We start from the raw sequence: 25478 nt of genomic DNA, 5'->3' as shown, positions 1-25478 counted from the left end.
ATTTATTCCTAATGTGAAAAATAAATCTAGTTATTGTTAAAATTAAGCAAGTATTGATACTATTTTTTCGATAAAGTTAAATTGCATTAAGAAAAAATCATAATGTACAGTCATATGGCTAATATTATATGCCATGAAATTTGTCATAATTTATACAAGGCTATCGTACTAATCTTATTCGGCAACTCTGCACTAAGTATACGTAATCTAATTCCGTCTAGAATAATCTTAGCCACTGCCAAAGGGTCTCGATCCAATTACTGAAATTTCCTCCTATTGCGCTCCTGCCAAATATGATATACTAGAGATGCTAAAAGGTTGCGATAGGTTGCATTAACCACATGCTTGTCCCTCCACTTTCGTGCAGCAATCATCCATCCTCTATTTGTCCATGAAAATCGGACCTCCCTGCGTAAGATTCTAATACACTGTTTTGAGTAAGGGTACGAAAATAGCAAGTGTTGGTGAGTTTCCAGTGTCCCCTTGGAGCAAAGAACACAATCCCTATTAAGATGCTGTAACCATAGACGATCCATGGTGGATAGTCATTCGGTATTAATACTATTTTAAATAAAATATTCGTAATAATGCTAAATTTTAAAAGATTTTTCACCATTACAACTTGTATATTAAATCTAAGTTTGAGTGATGAGATATAGTTTGATTGACTAAACATACACGGATCAAGCTATATATTTACAAGGTTATATTTATATATTACACATTTTCCAAATTCTAACCAATTTTCCACACAAAAGAGTAATCATATAATTGCATTGCAAATATTAAATATTGATGTTTTTATTTCATATTTGGTTGCTTAAAAGAATATCTGAAAATACCGTAAACGTAGGTATACGTACACGGCAACTATAAAGAACCTTTGACCATTTTGTACCACAAAGAACTACAAAACAAAGGCCGCGCCTCCACTGCTCCGCCATGGCTCGGTTGGTTTCAACATCTACCGCCGTCGGCCTCTCCACATTCCGCCCTTCTTCTCTCCAATATAATCAACAACAGCCTCGCCTCGTGAATTTCTCCTATTTTCAGAATAAACATCACGGACATCACAGAATTTTCTGCCAAACCAATCCCGATTCAGTTGACTCCGCTGCAACAGAGGTACTCGGTTCTTTGCTCTTTTCTCTTTTTAAGTAAAAATTCTAGATTGAGTGGTGATTTTCTTTTTTTCTGTTTGGCTGTTGATATTGAGAGCAACTTGTGCAGGAAAAACGGGCTGTGGAGCTTGAATCCGAGATTGATGGAAACGCATCCAGCGCCGCCACAATAGAAACAACTTCATCCACCGGTGCTGGATTTCCGGAGTATCCTGACAAAAATTTCAATAGGCGAATCGCAGTGGTTTCTACCGCTGCCGCAGTTGGACTGTTCTTGTCCGGACGATTGGAATTGGGGGGAGTATCCTTGAAGGACCTCTCTGCTGCAGCATTGCCGTACGAGGAGGTTTTATCCATCTACTTTCCGAAAAGAATGGAGTATTATTATCTTTGGGTTAGATGGTGCAAAAATTAAACTTGACAACTGTTAAGTATTATTCCTTGGAAAAGTGAACAAAAAATTGGTATCATTTTGACTTGTGCCGATATGAAACTTCTTAATTGATTTCCTCATTGTCCTATTTTGTGCAATCTTGAGATTGTCTATGTTGTGGAAATTCTTTAATTGCCTAAGATTAGTGACTTTAGACCAGGCTTTTTTGGGTGATTCAAATGTCATGAGCAACTTGGGCTTTCCGGGGCAGGGTTTTGTTTACCTCTTTTTCTTTGCTTAAGCTGACCTCTCATGGTAGCGATTATGTACTGCATATCTGATACCTCGGTTTTCAAGTCTTCTTTTTTCTCCCTTTCACATTCTATCTTTAGGCTCTTTCGAATGGCAAACCCACTGTGGTGGAGTTCTATGCGGATTGGTGTGAAGTATGTCGGGAATTGGCTCCGGATGTCTACAAAGTGGAGCAGCAATACAAGTAATCATCTTAGGACTCCTATTACTTAAGCGTGACTTATATATATCTGTATGTTACTGATTGATGTTTTATTTTCCATCTCTTTTCTAGCCTAATCAGTTTAAAACCAACTATCTACATAAAAGAATATTGCTGTGTGAAGTGCTGGTTTTTGTAGTATAAACTATGACCATTCTAATGATCCCGACATGTTTTTCTCTTCAAAAGTAAGGAAGAAACACAAGATATATAAACAGCAGATTGAGTGGCTTTTGTAACTTGATCTTTAAATAATAGCATATTAATTCTTATCGACTTCATAAATTTATGTTCTTGTGAGTTGAATAATCAATCAGAATGCTCGGTGTTCAAATGTTTTGATGGCATAGACAGGATACACTAGTTAGCTTGTGATTCGACCTAGTCAAGTATATATGTTTTGTTTTCATCAAGTTGACCCCGAGAAAAGTTTTCCTTCGTAGTGTCCCTCGTGGTTGTCGCTTTGTGATGCATTATAGGTTACTATATCTTTTGTGCTCTGAAATACCATAATCTGCTATTCAGGGACAGAGTAAATTTTGTTATGTTGAATGTTGATAACACAAAGTGGGAACAAGAGCTTGATGAATTTGGTGTTGAGGGTATCCCCCATTTTGCATTCCTGGACAAAGATGGTAATGAGGAGGGGAATGTCGTTGGACGCCTTCCAAGACAATACCTGCTTGAAAACATTGATGCCCTTGCCCAGGGAGAAGCAACTGTACCCCATGCTCGGGTTGTGGGAGAGTATTCAAGCGCTGAATCCCGCAAAGTTCACCGAGTTGTTGATCCTAGAAGTCATGGTTAGGAAATATTGACAGTAGAATAGGTTATACATGGTGATCATCAGGTGTGTACTATTGGAGTTCAGCTATACCCATAGAGGCTGAATCATTATTTATTTATGTTATTGGATCTGCAGAGAGGTGACTTATTTGATGTGAAAATATTTTCAAATATCGTGTATGAACCTCAAGGGTCGTAGAACAGTTATTTTAAGTTCCCAGCAAGCAAGCTAAAGGTCGGAGGCTCTTCGGGCGACCATATCAAGGACAAGAATCCCACCTTCTGTGTTGCTGCAGAGATCAAGTCTTGTATCTTCAGGGGAACATTTTCATACTCTGTTTCATGTTGGCAGCAGAAATAAAATGCTTAACTTGTTTCTTTTTTCTTTTCTATTCACACTATATGAAATACCAGAAAATTATAGACTTGCCCTCTCTAGCATCCATGACAAGCTTACAAAGTATACACAAAAAGGTTAAAAAGATGATACTTGGTTACCGTGCTACATTACCCAATAAGCTGTTGGTTGATGGTGAGCTCTGTTCACTCAACCAAGCATCCTGTACAGAAACTGGCGAACTATCCTTCTTCTCTTCTGTTGTAGGCACGGCAGTCACTGCCCGCTGTGGCACAATCAACCGCCGACTTCCTGCACCGGCCTTCCTAGTTGTCGAAGTGTTCAAAGATTTTTCACTTCCCTGGTATGGTGATGAACAAGAAGAGGCCACTGATGATCCCATGAGTATATTCTCATCCAATGGTGCCCAACCACTCAGCCTGATCTGCTCTAGCTCATCGGCCACTTCCATCATCGAAGGTCTCATGTCCCTGTGAAAAGCAAGGCATCTAAAAGCCAGCTCAGCCACTTTGTGGACAGATGATAAGGTCCAAGCATCTCTATTTGGCTCTAGAAATGGATCTATTATCTCATCAACACGACCTTTTCCTATCCTGTCGATTGCGAGGGCAGCCAAATTGATCTCACTGTGGGGTCGAGAGAAATCAACTACTTTTTTTGCTGTGATTATTTCCACAAGGACCACCCCAAAACTGTAAACATCACTTTTATCTGAAAGGTGGAAGTTCTGATGATATTGAGGGTCAACATAGCCAGGAGTTCCTTGTGGTGCTGTGGAGACATGGGAGTCATCAGTCATGCCAAACCTAGAAAGACCAAAATCTGCTACTTTTGAATGGAAATTGTAGTCTAGGAGAATGTTACTAGATTTGATGTCTCTATGGTATATTGGAGGATTCGTTGCTGAGTGAAGGTGAGCAATTGCATGAGCCGTTTCGGCAGCAATGGTCAGACGGATTGTCCATGGAAGTACTGAACCCCCTTCTCTTTGCAAATGGTGAGATAGAGTGCCGTTTGGCATATATTCATAAACAAGAATCTGTTCACCATTCTCAATGCAACATCCCAAAAGACGGACCAAATTTGGATGACTAACGGAGGATAGAAGCTTGATCTCATTCATCACTTGTTCAATACTGTCATGATCCCGATATCTGATTTTCTTGATTGCTACCCACTCATCGTTGTGGAGCTTCCCTGCATAAACTGTACCATAGGCACCCGTTCCCAGCTGTTGTTTCTCAGAAAAGCCATTTGTTGCTCTCTCGATTTCTTTGTAAGGATAGAAGGGTATATTGGAGCTGCCTGCTGCTTCACTGATCAGATGCTTGGCGCTCAATCTGCTTTTCAAAGTTGCACCACGTCTTTTTACACAGTACCAGATGACAGCTAGAACAGCCACTAATAAGACTCCAGCAATAATCCCTACAAATTTGATGAAGTTGATGTACTTTCAATTATCATGAATTTCCCGATCATTATTCCATGCGGAATGCCATATGAATAAATCAAGTATACTCCATGTATTAGGCTAAAGCCCCCATAAGCTAATACTTCTAAACTACTGGAGATGGAACTTACGAAGATTAGGAGACAATTAAGAATGCATATCCAAATGAGGGGAAGAAGTACCTCCAATTAGAATGCCTAACGTAGATCCACGACATCGACCTGACATGAACCCTCCAGCACTGCAGTCAGAAACTGATACATGAAAAATCAACAGAGCAGAAGTAGTTAGCTGATGTAAATTATATTTTAGAAATACTGAAGCTGCAATTTTAAGGTCTTCTTACTGTTAACTCTATCAGATAAGTAAATACGGATTCAACTTAAATGAGTCAAATACTTGGATGATGAGGGATTCTTCATTGCATGCTGAGAAAAGACTAGAAATATGTTTCCTAGTCTAAAGGCTAAAGCAGCATATCAACAGAAACAACTCTCACTTCACTTATTATCAACTAAATCGAAAGGTTTTCCTATTAAGCCCAAATTTAAGTCCAAAAACACAAAATCATTCCCTTAATCAGAAGATGCTTTTCCTTCTGAAAGAAATGTCTGAAGAATAAGCAACTACGGCAAATTTCCTGGTCAGTATATATATCTATTATAAGCCACATTTTCAGTCTCAGGAGAAGGTCTTCTGTTAATCTGAACACGTCATCTTTTTTATTTTCACACAAGGAACATACTTGAAGCACAAAATCATTTAAGCTCCTCTGATTTCATCCAAAAAACACCTATCACAATTTGCACACTGAGATTCTTCATGTATAATCCTAGATTATTCTTCCAGCTGTCTGACTAATGCAAAATCCTCTAAGCAATATATTTCCAAAGATTTGCTTGTTGGCTTGTCTTACAATTGCGTACCCACAATATCAGTAACCCATCTTCTAAAGCCAAGTTTCAAGAAACTGAAGAAGAATCAGTCAATGGTTAATCCCATGTTTGTTTAGCTACCAAATTTGACCAAAATTTGAGATAGTTGCACTCCATATCCTTTCTTTCCTCTGACTTTCCTATACCGAAAATCTGAAACCTTTCAAATCTCTCGAGTAACCATGTGCTCCTTATCATATTTGTAATTATATAATGAATTTAGTAGTAAAATTTGACTTTTGTGATTATCCAATTAGCAAGTGGCAAATATCAAGATTTTAATATAAATTGCAATCCTCATTAGCAAATAGTATTTAGCTCATAGATATCATCAGCGAGGCCGCAATCAACTTCTTTTATACTTTTTCCCCTTTCTTTGTTTCCTTTTCCTTTTCATTTTTCTGGAAGCCATTCATTTTCAAACTTCATTAGGATCAGGGGCAATAACTTTACCCGAATAAATCTCCCAACACGTCATTTTTCATCAAATGCCACTCTGTCAATTTTGCAACTCAAGGAAGGAAGCTTTAGACCAGTCACCCTCTCACCTGTCACTGACTTGAAAACATACTGCCTCCCAATAGTCGATCACTCGTTCATTCTACCTTATCTATACAAGACTTTTAAGTATTTTTACCCAGTAAAAGGGTACATTATTTTTCAACCATTAACACAGATGAACCTCTTCAACTTTATCCATATAAAGGCTAAGAAGAGTTCCGATATTAAGGTCGAAATTTCAGCAGATCAAAACTACCAGCAACCAGGAGTTCCTTTCATTATTTGACCCAAGCAACACACAGCCTAACGAGCATTAAAAGAGTTCATAAAATGGAAACCTGACTAGTCCTTCTTTGCATCTGCTCAGCATCATGCTTCAAACAGGAAGCAACTATTTCATGCAGTTCACATTGGTCAAATTCAACTATTCCCCAAAGTCAAAATCGACCAAAAGAAATACTCCATATAATACGATCAAGAAATTAAACATAAATTTATATATATATAAATTTTCTTATTCCAAAACGAGAAAGACTAAAATGAAATCAAATATTGGTACATGAAGAAAATTAACTGACCTTTCCGGCAACGTTTCCCTCCGGCGAAACCATCTCCGGCATACCCTTTGTTACACTTACAACGATATCCCATCTTCCCTCCATGTGTTACCCGCGTACACCTCGCGCTGGGATCACAATCACACCCCCCATCAACCCACCACCCCAGCTCAGCCGTCTGAAAATCCAGTGAGATGGGAGGGCTCCCGCTTAAACTATTACCACTATCATTGGAATCCACCATAATCGACGAAAACAGAATACTGCAATTCCCTTTTGCCGTTACCTTCCCGAAATCCAAAAACTCAGACACATCATCAAGCCCAACTGAATAACAACTAACATTATAGTAATCAGTCCCTTCCCCGGAATTGCAATTGAACCCGATTCGAGACCTGACCAATCGGCTCGGAATCACACAGTCATTCACGCGCGCGCTGCAGTTCTCTAACAGAATCCCGTTACGCCACGTGGGCGCGAAGTTCGCGCCGAAAAGCCCGGACAATTCTTCAATCCGACGGTTGCATTTCGGAGGAACCCTTATCAAAATCTGATCAGAAGTCACATTCTCGACAAGAAAATCATTAATCTTGATGGTCCCACTCCCAGAGTCGCTGCTACAATTCAACTTGATTTTACATCCATCAGAGAACCCAAACGGATAGGGGACGCGGGATGTACCACAAAATTGATCGCAGCCAGCTGAACTAAAGTTCTGTGCAAGAGATGTCAGAGCTAAAACTGATAAAAGTGAAGGAACGATTAATTGGCGAAAAAGTAGGATCATAGTGCGCGAAATGAAAGCGAAAAATCACTACTTCATTAGCATGCTGCGAGAGGAAAAAACAGAAATGAGAACAAGGGGGTGAAGAATAACAGGAACAGGACAGCAATATGATGAAGGTTGACTTGTGAAGAGAGTATTAATGGTGGAAATAAATGGTGCAGTTGATGTTGGTTGGGAGAAAATTAAATGCTTGTTAATGCTTCTTGTAATCGCTCTGTCGCTCTGAACATTATGCGTTTCAACCGCCCTCGTACTTCTTCTGCTGCTGCCAATACAGTATTTTGAATTGATAAAACGGAGGTGGCGCTGAGAGAGAAAGAAGAAGAAAATGTGCGGGTGTGTGGAATTCCGGGAAGCAGAGGAGGTTTATCTGGCGCACTTGCTATCTGCCCACAGTGCTTCAAATGACCTTTCTACCCTCACCTATTTTTTCATATTTTATTTAAAACTTTAGCAATTTGAATTACCCTTTTATTTATTTATATTTTATTTTTTGATAACATATAAAAAATTAAATATTTTTAACTCATATCATCAACAGCGCATAAAAATCACAATTCACTTAAAAAAAAACACTTATAAATACTCGTTAATACAATATTACCATCAACCTGACGAAAATAAAAAGATATAGCTCATATGACCTTTTTTTTCTGTTCTTTATTGATCTTATGGGCTAATATAAACTAAAAATTAATAATAAAAATAACTCATCAGGTTGAATAAAAATAAAAAGAAAAAAAATAATATTAAGGGGAATTAATTGCTTGAGTTTTTAATTTTTTTTCTCCAAAGAAATTATTTATTGGTTGAGTAAAAAATTGGATGTATCGGGTCAAAATTGGAAATTGAAGTATAGTTTGACTGAGTCGAAATCAACTAGTTAGACACAAACCCACCACACTGCCTTGACGCTTGCGCCAAAAGTGGACCTCCAGGCCTAAGTATTTATTATTATTGGTACGAATGATTATAACATGCTTTCATTAAATTTGACATAATTATAATTTTATTAATTTAAAAAATTATATTTTTAATATTTTTATTTTTATATAAGAAGTAAATTTTTTATTAATTAAAATTTATTGATATAATTAAAATAATTAAATAAAAAGTTTATAGTTACTTTGAATTGATTTATTATAAATTAAATAAAATCAAAATTTTTAGTATATAGCTTAATTCAAGATAATTGAATGTACTTGAAAATACAATTTCTGATAATGCTTCTTTTAAATTAAGCTAAATAAAAATATTTGAAACTTTCTTAAATTAAGCTAACAGTTGTAATTTGGTGATAAGGTATTTATTGCAGCTTAATGCATTTCTACAAACAAGTTGAAGTTCTTTTATCGAAAACTAATTTTTATATATTTTGAAAATATCCCAAAATTTATTTACAATAATTAGATAATTTCACAAATAAACTGATAATATATATATTTTTTCAGCAAACATTTCCACGCCTACTCTTTTTTTTATTATTATTATAACTATTACTTCCAATTTTTGCATTTTAATTACTTATGAGTTGTCATTTTTTAAAAAAATTAATTATTTTTTAAATGCATATTTTTTTCAAACACCCACTGGCTAAGTGTCATGTCCGTAATCAGACAATTTCAAACACTGTGGATAGCGTGTTACGTGGTACAACTATGTATTAGGCATATTTTTCAGATTTAATGAACTATTTTTAATATACTTATAAATAATAGAAGTTGACGGAGAATTTTCTTTTAAATTATTCAAAAAAATAATAAGTAACATTTAAGTTTATTTTTCACTATTTTATTCATTTATAGAGATTTATTTTTATTAGAATTGCATTGAAATTTCAATTATAGTTTTATCCCAATGCAATGTTAGGTTATTGACGTTTGTGGTTGAACAATATGGAGTTGTTCCATCTAAGCAACGTGTGATGGGTCAACAACTTTATATCATCAATTCTAGTATTTAAATTTCAAACTCATTAAAAAAAAAAAAATTGGGGCTCAACTCGAAATAAATGAAATTATAATTAACCATAGCTATAATCAATTACGTTTGCAAAAAATATATAAAATCACTAAGTTGAGGATCAAAATTCAAGTATTTTCATTTGAAAACGATCAAATGTCTTGCGTTTATTTAATTTTATACTAAATAATTGGTAGTCAATGTAAATATTTAGGTAAAGAACTCCTTTATCCTTAGTACAAGGTTTTATTGCCAGATGTCCTGGAGGATCTGCATGTTTCTCAAGCATGTTTGGATTGAAGTGATCGACTCACCCAATCCCAGCAAAACGTGAAGACCACCATTAATGTATGTATACGTGACGCATATCTAGATATTCCAAATATTGGCTGAATGATTTGACGACAACTATAAATTTGTCCGTAATATTATTCTTTGATTCTGTCGTTGTATTAATAGTTCGTGACCTATTGATTCTGTCATCCGCCTCAAATGACTTGATTGTCAAAGTGTTTTCATCAGGATGCTCTTTAGTGGCTGATCATTGTGTCGTAGGTTGTTTGTCACAAAGAACGAATCAACAGCTAAGTTGAGCGACAGCGTACCTGCACGACCATCCACCACGATCAGTAATAAACTATATATATAAAATTATTAATGTTTAATGATTAGCTTCATTTTTTATTGATATGATGTAATATATAGAAAATAAATAATATATACATATATATATAGCTATGGACTTCATTTAGTAAAATTATAGTCTACTTAAAAATATAATTTTAGACCAAATAATTGGTATATTTTTGTTATCTACATCGTAGTCAATGTCTCCACACGTCATGGCAGCCTAAATCTGGTTGAGTCCAACGTTATGGAGTAAAAAAAGGGGTCGAAAAGAAAATTGAATGAGTTTGAGGACAAAAGCAGAATTTGTTGACAAGTGTTCACTTGACATAATCAAAAGTAGCACATTGTTTTTCCACTAAGGATCAGCGGTCATGTTCAAACACGCAAAATATATGAATTTTCAAGACCCCAACTCCATACATATCTTGTAAGAGACCAAGAAATTGTGTGGGATCATGCCACCTTGCAATAAAATAGTTTTATATATATATATATATATATATGTAAATTTTGGTATTACATCTTTGATATGAGTAGAAATGGCAATTGGCCTGGTAAATTTGGGACTCCGACTCGAACCCACCCTGTTTGGGGCGGGATTGGGAATACAGGTCTTGTCCTGAATCCGCTCTGAACTTGTCCCGATCCCATTCTGGGTAATAGATTTTGTATTTTTTAATATCTATTTTTAACATATAATATAAGAAAGACAAAAAATAAAATATTAGTTGATAAGAAATTAATAATTTAGATGAGTAGATGAACATATTTTTTTGTCTTATATAATTCATTTTAAATTAAAAATTATAGGGATAATTATACTTTCCTCCTCTAAGGTTTGATATAATTACACATAGATCCACTGTGGTTTGAAAAATTACATCTAGCACTCCTGAAGTTTGTTTCCGTCTAACAAATAAGTCTCTTCATTGGTCAAAGTTAATCAAATTTGCTGATGTTAACCTAAAAATTGAAAGAAAAAATATATATACATTTACCCGATTGACTTATAGCAGGTAAAATAAATTTACCCTAATATGTCTTCACGCGTTAATGCATGTAAGGAGGTATATCTTCACCGTTATAAGGGTAGTTTAGTCCAAAAAAAATTATTTAACCTGCAATAAGTCAGTTTTAAGTTAATCAAGGGTAAATACCAACACATTAATTTTTTTTTTTTGTTATATCAATAAATTCAGTGAATTTTGACTAACGAATAACTTATTTGTTAGATGGAAGCAAATATCGGGGGTGCTAGATGTAATTTTCCAAATCATAGGGGGTTTACGTGTAATTACACAAAACTTAATTTAGGGGAGGGTAGCGTCATTATCTCAAAATTTATTAAGATATTTAAATCTAAACTGATATTATTTATTAAAAAAATAAAATATTAGTTGAACGTACTCTTTGTAATATATAATTCATTATAAATCATAAAATGATATTACTGGATAAGAAAATTAATTATTTAGATGAACGTATTTGTTGTCTTATACAATTCATTTCAAATTAATAACTATATTAAGGTATTTAAATCTAAATTGCTATTATTTCTAAAAAAATAAAATATTAGTTGAACGTACTCTTTGTAATATATAATTCATTATAAATCATAAAATGATATTACTTTGATAAGAAAATTAAGTATTTAGATGAACGTATTTGTTGTCTTATATAATTCTTTTTAGATTGAAAACTATATTAAGGTATTTAAATCTAAATAAATATTATTTATTAAAAAATAAAATATTAATTGAATGTATTCTTTGTATAATATAATTCATTATAAATCGTAAAATGATATTACTTGATAATCGTAAAATGAAATTACTTGATGAGAAAATTAATAATTTAGTTAAATCATGGAAGAATATTAATTTCTTGTATCTAAAAAATGGAAGGAGTACAAAAAAATATTGATAATTTACAATTATATTTCTTTATTTCCATTTTGATTTGGTGGGGCGGGTCAAGGCGGGGAGCGGAGTGGGGTGAAATGAACCGGGGCGGGTCTCGGGGCCCCGTTGCCATATCTAGATATGAGCCCCCAAGAAATATTATTAAAAAAAATGCCCCACTAATGAAGAAATGACAGGACAATCCAAAATTCAAATATTCGCGTGTTTTAATTCGATTTAAGTCGACTCAATTGATATCATCACATACATAAGTTTTAAAATTCATTCTAGATTTATGGAATTCAATATTACATGTTATAAGTCCAATCAATCAATTATAGTATAAGTACTCCAATAGCCCACTCGGGATTTTGAACCTACTCTATTTTTAATAATTTGGAACGATCATATTAATTTCAGAACATAAAGACTGTTACTGGGGTTTACCTAGTACTCTTTATCTATTATAATCTTTTCGTTTGGACTTGAAAACGAGGATACTTTAATTGTATGATTATCCGATGGGAATAATCTGTGAATGGAATTGAAGGGATATTGTGAACTCATTTACACACATATACTTGGTATAAATTAGGTCTAAAAAACACTGATTCCATTGAGAATACCCATTCATACAAACGGACTATTCCATCATTTCTCCACTGTCTAGTCTTTTTCCAAGGCTCAAAAAGCCATTGACTCAATAAAATTGCAAGGAATGGCAGCTCAATAGCTGGCCTGCTCAGTGCTCACTTATCAACCTTGGACTCACCTAAAAGCCCAATTGAAAACAGTTCACCTAATGGTCCAATTGGAGACCATCCAGCTAATGTTATCACGCCCACTTGAGTGCCTAGTTGAGTTTTACCTACTTGAAGCCTCACTCCAATGCCCATTTGACAGCTTACCTGAGGTTACCCAACTGGAGGCCATCTGCCCTAATTTCAAAATTTATTTGAAAGTCAATGAATCATGCAATCCCTATAGGTCCAACAATCTATCTATTTTGGAGCAAATCTACAAGTAACCTTTTAGGGCTGGTTTACTTTGAATGATGAAATTAAATTAATGATGAATTAAATATGGAATGAAATAAAATTATAATATTATATATTTTATTTACTTGTATCGATATAATTTGGAATTAGACTATTTTTAGACTTATTTGTAGTATTTATTTGGAATAAAATAAGTGATAATTTATCAATTTCCAATATTACCATCCCATTATACGTAAGGACGATTTGGAATTTGAGTTCTGAGCCCATGCATATAAGCCTCGAGGGAATATATCCGACTAGATTGAGTGTGATTCATATCAGGCATTTATTAAGACCTATAACAGACTTGTGGATTAATAGTGGGCCATAATATTTGCAAGTAAATGAGTTATAAAATCGGATATCTTAGGATATTTGGTTTAATCACTTGAACATAGTCTTAATACACTAGTAATATACACATGTATTGCATGTGAGGTGCAGTTTTTAATTTTTTAATATTAATTTTTTTCTCCATTTATAATAATGTATTAATATAAGATAAATATATATTTATTAGGAATTTAAATATAAAATATTTTGAATTTTTTTTTAATTTTTTAATTTCACGGTGCTTTCAATACTTTGTGTACTCTGCTTTTAACATTATATTTATATGTATGTAGGCCCTTTTAAAACAAATCATTCTAGAAGTTGTTCGTGTGTGTATATATATATTGATTTTTCAAGAAAAATTAAAAAAAAAATCTTATCACTTCAATAAATTTAAAATTTAAAAATACTAAATAATATATATTGTGGAATATGGAGATGAGATCCACTTCTGCATTGACTCAGTACAGAATTGATTATTCATGATAATAATATCATGAGGTCAATCAACTTTTATATTACTTTATTACAAGATTGTCTGAGTTTATTATTTTCAATTGATATATTTATTAATTTAAGATATTATCAAAATTAAGTTTTAGATAATAATATTATTAATGTACATAAATGCCACTAAAACTAACATAATTATGAGGATAATTTTGGTGAATTAAAAAGTATTTAAAAAAAAACCTTTAAGCACATTCATACTTTTAGCATTAATAAATACAAGTTACATCCTTAAACTATGTCATCCTCATCAATTATACTTTTAAATTAATGCCTTCACCTATTTTTATTTTTGAGATAATTCCTCTAAATTAAATCTAATTGAACAAAAATATTCTTGTTTATTAATAATATGATATATTCACTTTAATGCCTCTATAGTAAAATATGTCAAACAATTCGACTTCAAATTTTATTCAACCACGTCGTCGATAATTACTCCATAATTTTAAATTAACCAATAAAAATACATTTTAGCATATTAAAATTTTATCCATACCAATTCCCATGGTATTTAGGGAATATGCTCTCTACCAATTTTCAAAACAATTATCTTAATAGGTATGAGCTGAGTCCAGGTCTAATATAAAACTATTAGATATCGAATTGAGGTAATAACTATCGCAATAGTTTTGGGTTTAGATTACCCACTCATTAACAGGCCTAGCATGTTGGACCCAAGATTAAGTTAAAAGATTATTTAGAATTACTATTGAAAAAGTAATTATCTCATTAATTCATTGTCAGATTACCTCACTTGACAATTAGGCATAAAAAACAGCAAACTTGATGGATACTAACAATTTTTTATATCATTAAAATTACATCCCGTGTAATGACACAAACACAGGTAAGAAATTTATAAATTTATATTAATCCAAACTTACTATCATTGATATTGATGCCCCTTAAAAGTATTGGATCAAACCTACAAGCTAGGTATATTAGCCCAACCGAATAAGAGCCCAACTGACCCTCTAGCAGGACGGCTAAAGTCCACTAGCAGGGCGAAAGCCCACAGGTCCACCTACTGCCTTGCTGGATTAGTAGGCCCAAGAAATAAGCTCATATCAGCCAGACACGTCATCATACAGTTGGGAGGACACGTAATGTAGCTTGCCAACACTTTTATATACATCACTCTAAAATATCTTCAGGTGGCTCCAAGTAAATCGAGTATAAATGAACTGAAAAGTCCATGAGTAACTAATTCCTGAAAAAATAAGCGATTTGACAGGATTTTGTCCAACTCACATATCTCAACCGATACTTATCCAAATTATCAACAGTTTGTTGAGTGTATAGCCAACTCAAATAGCTCTCCAATGACGTATAGAACTCAGTATTTGATTTCATATCCGACTCTATACAAGCCTATAAATAGAGGTCTTGTATAGATTTCTGGTAACATCAAACAACATTACACTTATTCTCAAACTCTTATTTTCTTGCACTATTATCTCTCGATTTTTGAGGTATTTTAAGCTCCATGAATATTATCACTCTCACATCATGTCTTACGATTATTCTCACTTTATTTCAAGTTTTTTTTCTTCTTTAATCCGTTACTGACTTAAGCATAGGAGTGCTAATATTTATTTTGCAGGACTAGTCCTTCGATAATTTTAAGATTTTCTTAAAAATCCTTCGACCCTTTGGTGTGGCCTAATTTTTAGTACGCATCAGATGTTATCAATATGTGTACAAAACTTCAATACAGATACTTATACAGTCAAATTTAGAAGAATTATCTTGTACTTAATTAATTTATAAGTTCTTATTAATTTATTAATAATATAATTGAATAAAATTTGAAGTCAAATATATTGATATGTTTTCCTATAGAGGGTACAAATTAAATAAGAGAATTATTTTGTACTTAATGAATTTATAATTTGGTCAAGGTATTTTTCGTTATTTTTAAAGATTATCTCAAAATTATTATTATTTTTTCGGGGGGTGGGGGAGTGGTGTGGGCTCAAGTGAAGATTTCTTTAATTTAAGGGGTAGTTGATGGAGATGGGATACTTTTAGGGGCGTGAAACGTATTTAACCATACTTCTATGAATAGAAAAGCCCTAACCCTAAAACCCTGAAATTCTTTGTTCGGATATCAATTGAACCCGAAGGCGAAGGCTTTTACCAATTTCAGAATGGGTTCGTCTGACAGAGAAGTGGACAGTGAGTCCGATGCTCCCGAGGAGGTCACTTTCCAAGAGGTTTGCTCAATTCTCAGCTGCGAAACAATTTTTTTTATATATATATATTTGAAAAAATTGGATTGCGGTTCTAAAATTTTCAGGGTATGCAACAAGATGAAGAGATAGGAAAAGTCCAAAGAGAAAATAAGGCCAGGTGTGGATTTTATTTTTATTGTTTGTTTGATCAAAATGGAGAGGTACTGCTTTTGATAGTAGGTTTATGATGTGTTGCATAATCAACTCTGTTCGTGTACATTGAGCTTGAATTTTTTCATTTTTACCCTGGTAAGTATGGGATATATGTGGTTTTATTGCTGGTGGGAAGTTTCTAGGATTATTAATTTAGACTGGAGAATGATTGTTGTTTGTGATTGATTCTTGGCATCTGTGGTTGTCGTTATATGTAATTTAAACTGTTTGAAGCCTGAAGATGTTTAACAACTTTGGAGTTTTCGATTTGGGAATTCGGCATCTATTTCAGAAAAGAACCAATGCCTGATTTTCCATAAAATGTTGTCTGCTACTTTTGGTTGCCAACTACACTTTACGTCGGATATTGTTGAGATCCCACATAGTGTGTAACACAGAATACACACCTTTTAGGGTAGTTCGTGAGGAGAAAGAACGTCGGAGGAAGTGGGCACAAAAGTTGACGGCAAGGTCTTTGCCGAAAGAAGAAAGCAGAATAGATGAAGAAGCAACTGAAACACATGAAGAGTCTCAGGCTAACAAAGGAATGCTACCAGATGAAATTGTCAAAATTCTTGCAGAACGTGAGAAGTATGGTTAATTACTTTGTATGGCATCCTTTCTTGCATTGTGCATGTTTGTACACACCAGCATCATGTTGTTACAATGGAGGGAGCTCTTAACATAGAGGCGCTTCATCTGCAGAAAAGTTTTCACATCGGACTCCGAGGACGAGAAAGTTGAGAAGAAGCCTGCTACAAAAAAGAGAAAGTCAAAAAAATCAGGGTTAATTCATCTCTCTCTCTCTCTCTCTCATGCACATGAGACTCATTGATGTCTGTACCGGTTTTGAAATTAGAATTGTCTTATAAACTAAACCTCAACATGTTTCTGTTTCATTGACAGGTTAGAACCTGTTATCTTGAAGGACATACCACCTCCTCAGTGTGTGCAAAATTCACTGGAATTTTTGAAGAGAAGAAAAATGCAGGTTCCGAGATCTTCTGCAGTTTTGAACAATTCAAACCAAGCACTCCGCCTCCTGTCAACATCTGGCTTGTTAAAGTAAGACTGGAGGGAAATTGCAATGGACTACTTGAAATACTCACAATCTCATTTTGATACGACTAGTTGCATTTGTTGGCTCTTAAATCTTTACCTTGGTTGAAGTTTTAGAAATTTAGTGGCATTTGAATGAGATATAAACCATTATATACGTCTTGTATGTTCTACAATAACTTAGCGTATATGAGGATGCCTTCTCTGGAATTTCTTCCTTGTTCTTAATCTAACTTTGCATTGATACAATCCTTTTGGGATGACTTCGCTTCCGACTGATGATATAATCTGGGATAAAAGTAGCATGTCCCCCTGATGATTTTCTTGTCTGCTCTTGCATGCTGTCGTATATTCTCTTCCTGACATAGTTCATCCGATAATTCATATGATGTTCTGTTGGATTACCATTGTAGTTTTTGTTTTGCCTCATTAAATTTATCATCCAGAGAGGAGACACCAAGTGCATGCTTTATGTCACATTCTTGAACATGTGATATATAGAAGTCTAATTGACTTTTGACTTGCCTCTGTTCCTGATGGAACTTCTTTCGTAATGAAATGATTGACAGAATCGCAATTTCATCCAAAAGAATATGGTGAATTCATGTGAATTAAGGGCTGAAATTATAACACGCAGTAGATTTAGAAACCAATTAAGAATTTCCAAATTATAAACTTTGTATAGAGAAAAGGTGTATGGAAAACAAGGGGAGTTGCGGAAACCATTCGCCGGGAGATTGTCTTCAGCCAACAACGAATAAGATTATCCACACAAGTAAGATTCAGTCTCAAGCTGAGTAGGAATTTATGACTCAATCAGGTTGAAAAGTTCAACGTTGTCTCATTGTCCGTGTACGCGCACAGGATAAAAGTGTGATCTTGTTCAAGACCCGCATGCTTTTTCCACGCCAACGTAAGGTTCACATGCTCCATTGTTTAGACAACCTCATCTTTTGACACTTTCCTCTTCAAAATGATCCGCCCAGTACGAGCATATTCGAACTAAGATGAATTATTAATTCCATACAACATATAACTTTCTCTTGTTTTATATTTATTGCTTTTGTCTCCTTTCAAGGCGCAGAACAAAATTTATACATATATATATATATATATTGATAAGAAATTGTATTAAAAGGAGAAAGTCAATACCACGATAAAGAAAGTCAGTAATAGAAAATTAAATTGGATTTTCTATTTCAAATCTTGTTACATCTTCCGACCTATTTAATATATAAATATCACGTGTATAGAAATTTTGTTTGAATGTATTTATGTTAAATAAAGTAAAAGATGGACCATGATTTGAAATAGAAAATCTTATTTGAGATCAAGCATTCTACTCGTTAGCACATAGATAAATATTCATATTTGTCTTAATTACGGAAAAAAATATTAAACGGTGTGAATGATGTCATGTCAGCATGATACATATTTTGGTGAAGGGGTATATTTTTTCAAATTAAACACCCATGTTGAATATTGATTACTTCCGCAATCTGCATAGCAACTGTGTCTCGTGCTCAATATCTTAATACCTTTGTTTACATGAGGAAAACTATCTATATCAGCCATCCTTTCATCGGTTCGTCCTCTCTTCTCTCTCTCTCTCTCTCTCGCTTTCTCTCTTCCCCGTTCATTCCCTTTCGTTGTCTTGGAATTCAATCTCTCTCTTGATTCGATAATCCTTTCTTCATTATCTCATCAGCATAGAATAAACCAGATTCCTGATCATCCAACTGATGAAGAATTCAGGCACCGGCTATCATAACATGATGCTGGCAGATTCCGACGCCCTGAGGAGACAAACATTGGGCAGCATATTGCAGTCCGACGGCGATGACTCCTTCCGCTTCAGCAACACGTCGGAGAACAGCCCCGGCAGCCGCGATCGGCAGTCGACGCCGCGCACCTCAGTGACTAGCTCCACGTACTCGTCCTCACCGTTGGACCAATCGCCTAGGTCGCTTTCGATCCCATCGGTGGACCTACCCTCTACGCCATTGTCGCAATCCCCATGGTCCTCTGAGGTATTGCCGGAATCCTATTCTTACACGGGCTTGGTGGGGTCCCTTGTGCGTGAAGAAGGCCACATTTATTCGTTGGCAGCTTCCGGGGATTTGCTGTACACGGGGTCAGAGAGCAGGAACATCAGGGTGTGGAAGAACCAGAAAGAATTCTCCAGCTTCAAATCTAATTCCGGGTTGGTTAAGGCCATTGTAATCGCCGATGAGTTGATATTCTCCGGACATCAGGATGGAAAAATTCGGATCTGGAAAGTGTCGCGGAAAGACCCAAGCCTTCACAAGCGCATAGGCTCATTGCCAACTTTCAAAGCTAAGGTAAAAAGCTCGTTGAATCCCAGCCACTATGTTGAGGTGAAGAAGCATCGCAACGCGATTTGGATCAAACACACAGATGCAATTTCGAGTCTCAGCTTGAGCGAGGACAAATCCCTGTTATACTCAGCTTCTTGGGATAGGACGTTTAAAGTCTGGAGAATCTCCGATTCCAAGTGCCTGGAATCTATCAACTCACACGATGATGCCGTAAATTCGATCGTTACTGGCTTTGACGGACTGGTGTTCACCGGCTCGGCCGACGGAAGTGTCAAAGTGTGGCAAAGACAAATAGAAGAAAAGGGCACAAAGCATATCCTTTCACAAACGTTGTTAAAGCAAGAATGTGCTGTAACAGCTCTGGCCATCAACCCTTCTGCTACAGTTTTGTATTGTGGGTCGTCAGACGGGCAAGTTAACTTCTGGGAACGCGACGACAAGTTTCTGTCGCACGGTGGAGTTTTAAGGGGCCACAAGCTTGCAGTTTTGTGCTTAGCCACGGTGGGGAATTTAGTTCTAAGTGGATCGGCTGATAATAATATCTGTGTGTGGAGAAAGGAAGGAGGAGAACATGTCAGTTTGTCCGTCCTGATTGGCCACCGTGGGCCTGTGAAATGCTTGGCTGTGGAAGAGAAGGAAGCCCATTGGCAAGGAGATGATAGGCAGTATATTGTGTATAGCGGCAGCACCGACAAGTCGGTGAAGATATGGAGGGTGGCGGAACAGGCGCCGCCAACAGGACCACCACCAGCGCAGCAGCATCAGCATCAGCATCAGCAGGTAGATACAACGCATGGGCGGGTTTCTCTTTGGTCCAGAGCTTCCCCGCTCAAGATAGTAATAGGATGAGCCCCGATGGTGCAAGTAGTAAAGAGGAATTGTGCATGGGAATTGGCAAGAAATCAGTTTGCCAGTCCATCGTCATATACTAATCCATATATGATTAACTTAGTAGGTATATGATATGCTTGAACTCGGTCAATAGGAAAGGAAGATTTGGATTTGCAGTACATAAATATTCTTTGAATTCCTGATTCTTGAAACTCTATACTGATATTAGATAAATTTTTATATCATTCAGCATTGTGGTACTGTTCCAAGTGGATTATAAAGTGAAATGCTGCTGATATCAACGTATATAATATTGAACCCATTGGGTATTACCTGAGTAGTTGGTGTCTCATGGTGTCTAAAATTACCGTAACAGATACTACGAAGATTTGGTTTGAAATAGAAAAACTCCATTCATTTAACCATCATTTTGCAGTAGGTGAGATCAGTTGAACATGCAGTTAGCAAGATTTCTGAACATTTCTTGTCCTGAGGCCTAAGAAATAAATTACAAGAATGAGTCTCTACATGAGACAGCGGAACAAGAACACCATCGCTCTCCTTTTGGAGGAAACTTTATTTTTTTCAATCAAATAAGATTTTTGAACAGCTGAAAACTTTTCTACCAACACTGGCTTCAGTTGCCTGTGTAAGAAACTATGATAGCAAAACACTAGAAAACATACTGACCTCAGTCAGCCACAAAATTATATCGTGCTTGCTCTTGTGAGCTCAAAAGAATGTTTCTGCACACCCACCCCAATCCCGACATCTTGTCAATAAACAGACCAAGATCGATTGTTGCAGATTTCTTGCTTTCTTCCATCAATGTAAACCATTCCCTTAGAAGAGAACCTGAGTCGTCGCAAGCTTCTAAAGCCTTATCCCAACTGCTCTTATCAAGTAGGAGGCCGTTGCGAATGTAACATGCCTAGGAGTTTCACAAAATCATCACAAATCTTAGGTATAAGCCAAGAAAGCACAAGAGTCTCGAACATTCAACGGTTGTGTATTTTATTAGGGTAAGTTTTACGGGTATGACACTGACATCTCTTGACATTTAGGTATATTAAAAAAGACTTCAGTTTTGAAAAATTATCTTGCGCCCTTTTGCTAACATGTTTTTACTTTGAATATTTGATGGGCAGAAAGGAATCTGTAATAAAGATATAACTGCAGGGGTCATCAGCGAAATCTTCAAAAACGAAGGAAACTTTTTTGTAATATTCCTGAATTTCTAGGACATCTATGTAATTATTATCTCTAAATTTTATTTAGTGGAAAATTTCTTACTTCATTTTTCATTTCCAAGCATGACACTAGATAACTTTCTTGCTTTCAAGAGAACAAGATTGATAGATAGTAGAAAGACGATTCACCTGCAATAAACCCGTGATAACATCTGAAGTTCTGGCTCCTTCCCGAAGACAGAGAAGGATTCCGTGCTGCAATTGGGCCAAAAATGTAGCATGAGAAGAGGTGAACTAAAACTGATGGCAGAATGACGAGAAATTCAATTACAATGAAACATGACAGCATAAAAGCATTATCGAAACACGTACATCCCTTATTCCGGATCCACTATTGGAGCTCTCCATGCAAATGAAGTAGAAATCATCATCTTTTAAAGATTTCAACGTCATCAAAGATAGCTTTGGAATTTTTCTCTTGGGAATCAAGCAACCAATTCTAATGGGCAGCAGCTCCCTGCCTAATCCAAAACTCACTTAGGAGTTGTATCTAATGGTAAGGCAGTTCAAAGGGAAAATTCATATTCACTGTGGATCAAAAGCGGGACGAAAGCCTTACCTTTACTCCATAAAAAATTAATATCTTCCCTTTTACTCACTTCAGCTGGTGATGGGATGCATCCTTGCTGAATCCAGATGTTTATTATTAACTCAAGCCTATCCTGGACAAGAAAGTGTAAAAAAGAGGTGGTTGATTGGTGCTTAATAGCAATACATATCATAGACGAGGTTAAGACACTTCTTTTCCACTTTGGAAATAAAGATGTAAAGTGACAAGTTTGTTATTACTATATCATGCTAGAATGATGTGGCATAGATCGTGATCTCGTGTACCAGAGGATCACTGCAGAGGTTGAAAGTTGAAAAGGTAATATAATTAAGGTAGTGAACTGAAAGCCACGAAGTAATAACCACAAACCAAACTGCTATCCTAATAAAATGATTAGGATATTACAGCAAGAAGGACTATATATAAATCAGCATACCCTTTTGTAGATGGCTGTCTAAAATTGGCAATACATGTATGCATTGCACAAAATGTGGAAATATTAAGTAAACTATGAGAACTCACAAGACATGGAGTTTTAAACAAAATTGGGGATGGAACTTCCTGCAATATAAAGGACTAACCTTAGTTAATGTTTGCAGATGAACATGTTTTAGCCCTTGATAAATCCCAAAAAGGTCAATAGCAGAGAAGATTGGATACACAACAAATGGTAGAGCTGCCAATAACCTTTCACACCACAGAGAAGTCAGAAATCATAAAGCAAGCTTAATAATCCATAAGCCTATTTTACCAGAAAATAAAATCCTAATTTTAATCATTTCATGCTCCAACCAATCATCACAGTTCATATAATCCATTACAGCAAAATGATTGCAGAATCAACAATTACGACAATAATTGCATGTTTATGTACAAGGATATGCAGTAAGAATTCATTTTCAGAGAGAAGCTGCATATGTATTTACAATCATAGACAGTAATGGAGAATGCAAGGACAGTGGCAATAGTTGTGAATGTCAGGACAGGAGCAGAAACCTTTGATTGTTTCTAAACAAAATGTTGAAGGTAGCAGCAAGCAGAAGACCGACATTGTCAAAGCAGACTGTTTGTATCTGAAACATAAACCAAGAATTAGTTCAAGATATTTGTTATAATACTTGAATATTTCACATAATCTCACACCTGGGCCTTTGCAGACACTTCACCAAGATTATCCGCGATGGCAAAGCTTCTGTGAACAGCAGACTGGCAACATGATAAATTGAATTTTCCATCACCATGTACGGAACTGGTTGTCACAAATTTTGCAGGAAAGAAAATGGTTGGCATACTCAAGTTTCCAAAATTTCACTAACTGAAGCAACTAAATCAGGTACTTGTTTTGATTAGGTAAATGCCATGATAGTTTCAAGGAAGCGTAGGGATCTAAATATTGAATGTTCACCCATTCGATTTTCTAGATAGTTCTAACTAATGAAGTATCATAGAAAACTAGTCTCTATAACATAGAATGCAGATATGCTGAAACTTACACCAGTTGCTAAGTAGCAAGCAAGGCTTATTTGCTTGGCAATGTTGGCTATTGTGGCAAGAAGCAGAAAGTATTTGGGAAAGACAGGAGTCAACAACTCAACTCCGATGCTCAAACTGAACAGAACAGAGGTTGCAAACCTAACTCTCTTCAATCGACAAACAAAAATGTCAGCATTTCCTCATAAGAAATTAAAAATATTCAAGTGAAAGAAAGAAATTCTTAAAGAATTTATGTTGAAGGAAGCAGGAATTTTATAGCAGTTCCAGTTGAGAAAATTCGTTATTCACCAGTACTTGGTTTGAGAAAGTAAAGAAGTAGGACTATATAATTACCAATCAATTTCAACCAGATAGGTGTTGCCACCTCTTCTGGAGGGCCAGAAGTACCTTGAGATTGGTATCAAAAGATGAAGCAAGGCTAGCAGTGTAGATGCACCTGCTCAGCCGCCCAAGCCCATCCTTCAAAACCCAATTCAGGGCAGCAGCTGATGGGAGTGAACGAGAATAGCCAATTCCTATTGCCCGAAACATTGCCTAATATGACAATTCAAACATCAGAGCTCATGCTTAGTTTACTGAGAAAAATTTGAAAACATAAAGGGATTAGAAGAATCAGTTAGTAATCCTAACCTCAACAGTGCCAACATGAAAACACATGCACAAATCTTATGTATATAATTGACTAATCTCAAAATAATTCCAGCAAACAACAAGGAAGGGCGAATCGTTTAAGTTGAAAACAGGATTCTTATTTAATCCAAGGATAAAAAGTTACCCATCAACTACTGATAGAAGAAATTATAAAGCAACAATAATCACCAAACAGTTGATACAATTATTGTGAGAAAATCATCAAATGAATCCAACAACTTGAAAATCTAGAAGCTTTAATGCAGAAGTGTACAAAGTATGAACTGGCGTTGCGAGAACATGAAGAGCAGGATTAAGTCTCAATCCAGATATCCTTATTGAATAAACTCTAGCACATTCAGTTGCACCATTTTTATAATAAAACTGGCTGAACCTTAAGAGTCACCCATGGCGGCGTTCAATGTTCTTGTAAATTTACCCAAACTTAATCCAAAAACTTGAACTTTGTTACTGCGCGTTACCAGAAGTTTTAACCCCAAACCGAGCGAAGAAGAAACATATAAAAGTCAGTACCTGAGTAGCAAGAACCTGAAGAGCGGAGCTGAAAACTCTATGCAAGAACTTCCATTTCACATACTCCAAATAATTCCCGCCCACTTCCCTTGGTAGAAAAAAATTCCTTACAGCAGCCCCACACACCCTACCCAATTTCCTCATCCCATCTTCATAATCAAGAGAAAAATCCCACAAAGAAAACGCATTACTACCATCAACAGAGACCAATTTCAACTCCTTCCCATCCCAAAAGCACCTTGAAACCGTGCCCGAGTGGCGTATCACAACAGGGAGATTGAAATTTTTTGGATTTTTGTCGTTGAGGTTGGTGGGTTTTAACTTTTCTTCCTCTTGATATTCATGGCTGAAGTTGAAGGAGGTATTCAAGGAGCTTGATAGAGCTAAGGATTTAAGAGAGGTTTTGGGTTTGATGTGTTTGGTGATTTCGACGGGGTCGTATCTTAGAGCCCATGTGGGATACAATTGTGAATGTGAAGGTGTTTGTATTGTTAATTTCATCACGACTACTGACAATGGTATGAACTCTGAACTCTGTGTATGTGTGTGTGTTTGTGGTGTTATTTCTATGGAAAGTGTGCAGGTGTATGCCCTAGTAAGATGAAGAGAATGGTACGAACAAGGGTTGTAATAGTCATTTTCT

General features: G+C 35.6%; 5 protein-coding genes across 7 annotated transcripts; 3 read left to right on the top strand and 2 right to left on the bottom strand.

Annotated features, from left to right (window-relative positions):
* Positions 1-850: 850 nt before the first annotated feature.
* On the top strand, positions 851-3172 carry HCF164 (Thioredoxin superfamily protein). 2 transcript variants are annotated; one of them, XM_011087220.3, is made up of 4 exons: positions 851-1125; positions 1231-1515; positions 1887-1990; positions 2534-3172. In XM_011087220.3, the coding sequence occupies exons 1-4, from the start codon at positions 943-945 to the stop codon at positions 2814-2816; spliced, it is 855 nt and encodes a 284-aa protein (XP_011085522.1). In that variant the 5' UTR covers positions 851-942; the 3' UTR covers positions 2817-3172. The 2 variants fall into 2 exon arrangements, with proteins under 2 accessions (XP_011085522.1, XP_011085523.1); XM_011087221.3 differs by having other exon boundaries at positions 862-1125; positions 1231-1467.
* LOC105167474 (Protein kinase superfamily protein) lies at positions 3153-7757 on the bottom strand. The gene is made up of 3 exons (XM_011087219.3): positions 6617-7757; positions 4785-4856; positions 3153-4577 (listed from the first exon to the last, which is right to left on the bottom strand). The coding sequence occupies exons 1-3, from the start codon at positions 7380-7382 to the stop codon at positions 3289-3291; spliced, it is 2127 nt and encodes a 708-aa protein (XP_011085521.1). The 5' UTR covers positions 7383-7757; the 3' UTR covers positions 3153-3288.
* Positions 7758-15788: 8031 nt separating this feature from the next.
* LOC105167473 (UDP-N-acetylmuramoyl-L-alanyl-D-glutamate-2, 6-diaminopimelate ligase) lies at positions 15789-17417 on the top strand. Its single transcript, XM_011087218.3, has 5 exons — positions 15789-15977; positions 16061-16113; positions 16563-16739; positions 16854-16934; positions 17055-17417. The coding sequence occupies exons 1-5, from the start codon at positions 15912-15914 to the stop codon at positions 17215-17217; spliced, it is 540 nt and encodes a 179-aa protein (XP_011085520.1). The 5' UTR covers positions 15789-15911; the 3' UTR covers positions 17218-17417.
* A 1051-nt stretch (positions 17418-18468) lies between these two features.
* LOC105167472 (protein JINGUBANG) lies at positions 18469-20573 on the top strand. The gene is made up of 2 exons (XM_088883049.1): positions 18469-18792; positions 18916-20573. The coding sequence occupies exon 2, from the start codon at positions 18950-18952 to the stop codon at positions 20393-20395; it is 1446 nt and encodes a 481-aa protein (XP_088739175.1). The 5' UTR covers positions 18469-18792; positions 18916-18949; the 3' UTR covers positions 20396-20573.
* Positions 20574-20921: 348 nt separating this feature from the next.
* On the bottom strand, positions 20922-25475 carry RUS4 (root UVB sensitive protein (Protein of unknown function, DUF647)). Of its 2 annotated transcripts, XM_011087213.3 has the most exons (10): positions 24836-25475; positions 24059-24205; positions 23671-23817; positions 23321-23383; positions 23174-23250; positions 22759-22864; positions 22187-22289; positions 21940-22088; positions 21757-21822; positions 20922-21308 (listed from the first exon to the last, which is right to left on the bottom strand). In XM_011087213.3, the coding sequence occupies exons 1-10, from the start codon at positions 25334-25336 to the stop codon at positions 21069-21071; spliced, it is 1599 nt and encodes a 532-aa protein (XP_011085515.1). In that variant the 5' UTR covers positions 25337-25475; the 3' UTR covers positions 20922-21068. The 2 variants fall into 2 exon arrangements, with proteins under 2 accessions (XP_011085515.1, XP_020551737.1); XM_020696078.2 differs by lacking the exon at positions 23671-23817.
* Between the last annotated feature and the right edge of the window lie 3 nt (positions 25476-25478).

The sequence above is a fragment of the Sesamum indicum genome, linkage group LG8 (assembly GCF_026168435.1).
Source record: "Sesamum indicum cultivar Baizhima isolate 11 linkage group LG8, ASM2616843v1, whole genome shotgun sequence".
NCBI classification, from domain to species: domain Eukaryota; kingdom Viridiplantae; phylum Streptophyta; class Magnoliopsida; order Lamiales; family Pedaliaceae; genus Sesamum; species Sesamum indicum.
The sequence above is the reverse complement of the archived record's forward strand: the minus strand, read 5'-3'. Positions and strand labels throughout refer to the sequence as shown.

Bases quoted from the DNA above. Each gene is read 5' to 3' on its own strand.
- LOC105167472 (XM_088883049.1), top strand. From the start codon at position 18,950: ATGAAGAATTCAGGCACCGGCTATCATAACATGATGCTGGCAGATTCC.
- LOC105167474 (XM_011087219.3), bottom strand. From the start codon at position 7,382: ATGATCCTACTTTTTCGCCAATTAATCGTTCCTTCACTTTTATCAGTT. The intron at 4,857-6,616 runs GTCAGTTAATTT...TTCATGTATCAG, and splicing joins AGGGAAACGTTGCCGGAAAG to TTTCTGACTGCAGTGCTGGA. The intron at 4,578-4,784 runs GTACTTCTTCCC...TCAAATTTGTAG, and splicing joins GTTAGGCATTCTAATTGGAG to GGATTATTGCTGGAGTCTTA.
- LOC105167473 (XM_011087218.3), top strand. From the start codon at position 15,912: ATGGGTTCGTCTGACAGAGAAGTGGACAGTGAGTCCGATGCTCCCGAG. The intron at 16,114-16,562 runs GTGTGGATTTTA...CACACCTTTTAG, and splicing joins CAAAGAGAAAATAAGGCCAG to GGTAGTTCGTGAGGAGAAAG. The intron at 16,740-16,853 runs GTATGGTTAATT...CTTCATCTGCAG, and splicing joins ATTCTTGCAGAACGTGAGAA to AAAAGTTTTCACATCGGACT.
- HCF164 (XM_011087220.3), top strand. From the start codon at position 943: ATGGCTCGGTTGGTTTCAACATCTACCGCCGTCGGCCTCTCCACATTC. The intron at 1,126-1,230 runs GTACTCGGTTCT...CAACTTGTGCAG, and splicing joins TTGACTCCGCTGCAACAGAG to GAAAAACGGGCTGTGGAGCT. The intron at 1,516-1,886 runs GTTAGATGGTGC...TTCTATCTTTAG, and splicing joins TGGAGTATTATTATCTTTGG to GCTCTTTCGAATGGCAAACC.
- RUS4 (XM_011087213.3), bottom strand. From the start codon at position 25,336: ATGAAATTAACAATACAAACACCTTCACATTCACAATTGTATCCCACA. The intron at 23,251-23,320 runs GTGTGAGATTAT...TTTATGTTTCAG, and splicing joins AAGTGTCTGCAAAGGCCCAG to ATACAAACAGTCTGCTTTGA. The intron at 21,823-21,939 runs GTACGTGTTTCG...GCCCAATTGCAG, and splicing joins GTGGATCCGGAATAAGGGAT to CACGGAATCCTTCTCTGTCT.